General features: G+C 40.2%; 1 protein-coding gene across 1 annotated transcript; it reads left to right on the forward strand.

Annotated features, from left to right (window-relative positions):
• Window positions 1-1,118: 1,118 nt before the first annotated feature.
• On the forward strand, window positions 1,119-4,421 carry LOC131212843 (DNA mismatch repair protein spellchecker 1). The gene is made up of 6 exons (XM_058206889.1): window positions 1,119-1,254; window positions 1,329-1,378; window positions 1,449-1,979; window positions 2,060-2,331; window positions 2,398-4,042; window positions 4,129-4,421. The coding sequence occupies exons 1-6, from the start codon at window positions 1,218-1,220 to the stop codon at window positions 4,309-4,311; spliced, it is 2,718 nt and encodes a 905-aa protein (XP_058062872.1). The 5' UTR covers window positions 1,119-1,217; the 3' UTR covers window positions 4,312-4,421.
• The last annotated feature ends 1,038 nt before the right edge of the window (window positions 4,422-5,459 follow it).

The following is a 5,459-nucleotide window of genomic DNA, read 5'->3' on the forward strand; positions in this document are numbered from 1 at the left end:
CTTTTTCTGTTTCTCCGATATCTTTCATTTCTTTAGGCATGCGCTACGAGTGATACCTGGCGAGTTCGAAAATTCGAAATATTCATTTGTTGGTTCATTTTCATGCATGTAGGCTCGAAAACTCAAGCCTTTCTGGGGGCTACATGAGGCGTGAAAAGTAGCGTAAAATTTATTTGTAACTGGGGGGCTACATGAGGTGTTCCGTAATGATTTTGACATTAACGATTAATGCCAAACTGCTGCGGCGCTGTCAAAACGTTTACGGCTCGCGCGAGGCGTAAACCCGAGCGTAATTATTTTTTTCATACGCTTTGCTTACAAACAGAGGATAATTCAAGTTCCTATTTGCTGGTATAGCAACAAAATCGGAAAAAACAGAAAAAAATATTCAGAAAACAATTAATTTCTCTTCTATTTCTATTTTCTTGGACCAAAAACACGAACGTAAACACGTTTCACATTTCGTTTTAATATTTTTGCTGCCACACGAAGCGTAAACGTTTTGACATTACAAATTAATTTTACGCTAGTTTTCACGCTTCGTGTAGCCGCCTAGTAACGTCGAAACATTTATGCTTCGTGTGGCAGCAAAAATTTAAGAACGAAATGCCAAACGTGTTTACGTTCGTGTTTTTGGTCCAAGAAAATAGAAATAGAAGAGAAATTAATTGATTTCTGAATTTTTTGTGTGTTTTTTCCGATTTTGTTGCTATACCAGCAAATAAGTACTTAAATTATTCTCTGTTTGTAAGCAAAGCGTATGCAAAAAATATTTACGCTCGGGTTTACGCCTCGGCCGACCCGTAAACGTTTTGACAGAGGTGCAGCAGTTTGGCATTAATCTGAAATGCCAAAAACATTACGTTACGTCTCATGTAGCCCCTCAGATAGGCATGAAACATATTTTCTTCTCACTCATTTTGTCGAACACAGCGGAAAAATATTGATTCTATATACATCTATCTTTAAGCAGACACCGGGCGAATCCCAATGTGTCATTTCTATGGTACATCGTAATCTTCATTATAGAGTGCAGCTTACAGAAAGAGTTTACTGTAAGCAAAGAGCAAGCTGTCAACTGTCAATCGGAACGTTTGCGCTAAAAAGGCTTCGTAGTGCTGCTGCTGTTGAATCGGATAATTTTCAAACACCATTCGCCTTAGTTTCGGTCCCGGTTCGGATTTGTTACCTGTGCTTGTGAAGTAATATCTTCCACAATGTCGAACCTCAAGCCTCTACAGTGTCTGAATTTGGGTAATTAATGATTCCTGGCGGGAAATGCAAAGAGCGAAACTAAAAGCATTATTTCCCTTGTCTGCTTTTTACAGATAAACAGCAGCAAAAAGCATTCATCGAGTTCTATAACATACTGGGAGAGGTTGTTTGATTACACTTAGTTGTTCCAGATTGATTGTAACTCTGTTTATGTTCATTTGTGTTTTTCGCAGAAACCACATACCACCACAAGAATATTCGATCGGTCCGATTTCTATAGCTGTCACGGCGAAGACGCTCTTCTTGTGTCGAAATTGCTATTCAAGTCGACAAATGTTGTTAAAATTATGGAGTCTGATGGAAAGCAACTTCCTTACGTGTCGTTGAGTAAAAGCAATTTCGAGGCATTGGTTCGTGATTTGCTACTCGTCCGGAACTATCGCGTCGAGGTTTACACGAAATCCAATCAAAATAGATTGTCCAATGAATGGTCTGTGGAGTTCAAGGGTTCGCCCGGTAACTTAGCTCATTTCGAGGATATTCTTTTTGGTGGTCATAACGAAATGGTAAATGGATCTGCAATTATTGCTCTTCAAGTACGTCAGGAACCACGGCACCGCTCTATTGGCCTTGGGTACATCGAAAGCAATGAAAGACGCATGGCCGTAGTTGAGTTTATTGTGGATGATTTCTACACGGAATTGGAATCTTTTATTGTAATACTGAACCCCAAGGAATGTCTACTGCCTTCCGTAACCGGAGAGGTAAGATTTTTATACTTTACTTAGAAAATGATGAGTAATTGCTAACGCGTATTGAACAACGTCGGATTTTTTTTAAATAGTATGAAAGAGTCGAGCAACTGATGAAACGAAATAATGTTATCGTTACAATGCGAAAGAAGAAGGATTTTATGCTCGATAAATCTGAGATAATTGACAACCTGAACAAATTACTACGTTTCCGTAAAGGACAGCAGCAGAATGCCAACACCATTCCTGAAACATCATTGTCGTTTGCGCTATCGGCCCTAGGCGCAGTAATACAATATTTAGAACTAATTCATGAGGTGGGAAATCATGGACACTTCCAACTTGGTGCAGTTGATTTTAACCGGTAACGTAACATAATGTATTTAATAGTGTTTCTTATCATAATAACTACATTCATTATTTACTCCAGCTATGTTCACTTAGATGCCGCTGCCATAGCCGCGCTAAATCTATTCCCGAAACCTGGTACGGGAATTAACTCTCAAGCATATCGCTGGCACAGTCTGCTTGGTGTCCTCGATCGTTGTCGTACGCCCCAGGGCCATCGTCTGGTAGCACAGTGGATTAGACAACCATTGAGAGATTATGAGACCATAAAAGATCGGCACGACATTGTTGAGTGCTTTGTTAAAGATTCGACGGCACGAACAGAACTTTATAATAATCACCTGAAGAAGTTGCCAGACATTATGTTAGTTCTCAAACGCTTAACGCGTCGAAAGTCGTCCCTGCAGGATATATTCCGCTTGTACCAAGTGATTTTACGCATGCCAAAGATTTTGTTATGTCTTGGCGACGGAATGCTAGGAGATAGTGCTGCAATTCGAAACATACTCTATCAACCAATGAAAGATGCGTTGAGTGATCTTAAGTTGTACAAATCAATGGTTGAACAAATTATTGATTTGGAATCGATCGAACGGGGAGAATATCTTGTGAAGGCTACTTTTGACAGTCACCTGCAAGAACGCAAAGGAGACATGGATATGGTAGAGGCGAAAATGAAACACTGTTTATCGTCGGTAGCGAAAGATATCGGTCTGGAAGCCGGTACTTCTATTAAATTGGAGTTTGTGAGCCACCACGGTTTCCACTTTCGCATAACACTGAAAGATGAAACGGCAATTCGTAAAAATGTGCGATACAAAGTGTTGGATGCTGTTAAAGGTGGTGTACGATTTACCACTAATGAACTCATTGAACTTAGTGAATCCTTCGCTACGCTGAAAGAGGAATATGAAGAGCATCAAAAAATAATCGTCTCTGAAGTAATACGTGTTGCCATAGGATATGTTGATCTATGGACAATATTAAATAACCAGATCGCACAACTCGACTGCTTGGTTGGTTTTGCAGTAGCCGCAGTTTCGGCGCCAATACCATATGTGCGACCTAAAATGCGAAGCGAGGGGCCAAGCTCACTGCACCTTACCAAGGTTCGTCACCCATGCCTGGAATTGCAAGAGGACGTAAACTTTATACCCAATGATGTAGCCTTGCATAGTGACGATGCCACCATGTACATCATTACAGGGCCAAACATGGGTGGCAAAAGTACGTACATCCGTTCGGTGGGAGTTGCCGTCTTAATGGCCCATGTTGGTGCTTTTATAGCAGCAGACAGTGGCGAGATGTCAATCATGGATTCAATTCTAGGTCGTGTTGGTGCAGACGATAATCTTTCCAAGGGACTGAGTACATTTATGATAGAAATGATAGAAACGGCTGGTATAGTTCGCAGCGTAACTCCCAAATCACTTGTTATCATCGACGAACTCGGTCGTGGAACTTCAACATACGAGGGTTGTGGCATTGCATGGTCCATCGCTGAATGGCTCGCTCGTGAAAGCAAATGCTTGACCCTTTTTGCGACACATTTTCAAGAAATCACGGACCTTGCAACTTATAGGTCAAACGTTCGAAACTCACACATGGAAGCAATCGTTGATGGTGAACGTTTAACTTTATTGTACCAAGTCAAGCCGGGAGTCATGGAGAAAAGCTTCGGTATACAGGTTGCCAAATTGGCCAAATTTCCAACGACTGTGTTTGAGGTAGGCTAAATCACTTTTTTGGCAAACATCTTTTTTATCATGAAACCGTTCTTCAACCCAAATTTGTTTATATTTATGTTTTGTAGCTTGCTGAACAATTCTACCAAGAATGTGAGGACCATCGATACAAGTTCATACAGAAGGATGATGCAAAAGGTTTGGCGTTGATAAAAAAATGTTTCCTCGAAATTGAACACTTCGGTTTGGAAAACGACTTGTTTAAGTTAACACCTGAGACACTGCAAGACCTCAGAGCTATGCTTGAGTAACAAAATAAAAAAATTGCACTGATAGAAATCTATTACTGAGTGATGTGTGATATTCGTATCTACATTTGATTTCGATGAATGGTATTTCTAAACTAGATGGAGTGATTTTTCCTCGCCTAGTTAAAGTTTCATCAACATGCTGGATTGACAAATGTACTACAATTCTTCCTTCTCTTCATTTGCTGAATTGTGTGTCTCAGCAGTGGAAACACTTCAAAAAAACTAAGGATATTGTATACCCAGCAACGCTTCAATAAATGCCAATGAAATCAACGGTATGACTTTCTTAAAACTTTCCATAAACTTTCATCTTCATTGAAAGCAATACGCCATTCTAATTACACGACCAAAATTTCACCATATCCTTCAAAACGAAATTTTCGAACGAAAATGCCGGATACAGATAGTTCAGCTAGTATTTAACGGCGAACGGAACTTCGAACATGTTCTGTATGGGTGAATTTTATATCTTTATGCTTCCTGTCCTGCAGCCTCTTCTCAATGCCGTCGAGTTATTCTCTTCCTACGTTTCTCTGCTTCTTTTGGCGCTAACATCATTTTGTATTTGTATGCAGTCTCGCTACACATGCTCAACTTTCATACGTACGATAAATATGTTGCGCAAAAAGAACGCGCTTGCTGAATCTGGCTAGGAACGAGTTTTTATCTTTGCTTTGCTTTAGCATCGTCGAGTTGTGAATTTTCTTTCAGTCGGTTGCTTTCTGCGGATTGGCCCAGCACGACTTACGAGAGCCGTTTAAAAACAAAAATCCCAATATTGAAAACATCCGAAGAAGTGACGGAGAAGAGTTTGATGGTGTTTGCGTTCAGTTTTTCAAGTTAATCGAAGGTCCAGTGGCCACTTTTCGTCTGCGCAACAATTTGCTAACAATTTGCGCAGTATATCCATTATACAGACGCTACGAAACAATGTGCAGTTATATTCCATCGTTTCAGTAATCTACACTGTCTGACAAACTTATTAGTGAGTTGTGGAGGGGGTTATATAGCGTAGGTTCAGGCTGGCTGTGACTAAAGAATGTAGTTCGTAATTACCGGTAACTGTTTATTCATTTTCGAGGCTTTTTGAAACCATAACGATTTTTTAACACTGCATTTTTGCCACACCCGTATAAAGGGCAACAAAA

Source organism: Anopheles bellator, chromosome 2 (assembly GCF_943735745.2).
Source record: "Anopheles bellator chromosome 2, idAnoBellAS_SP24_06.2, whole genome shotgun sequence".
Lineage (NCBI taxonomy): Eukaryota > Metazoa > Arthropoda > Insecta > Diptera > Culicidae > Anopheles > Anopheles bellator.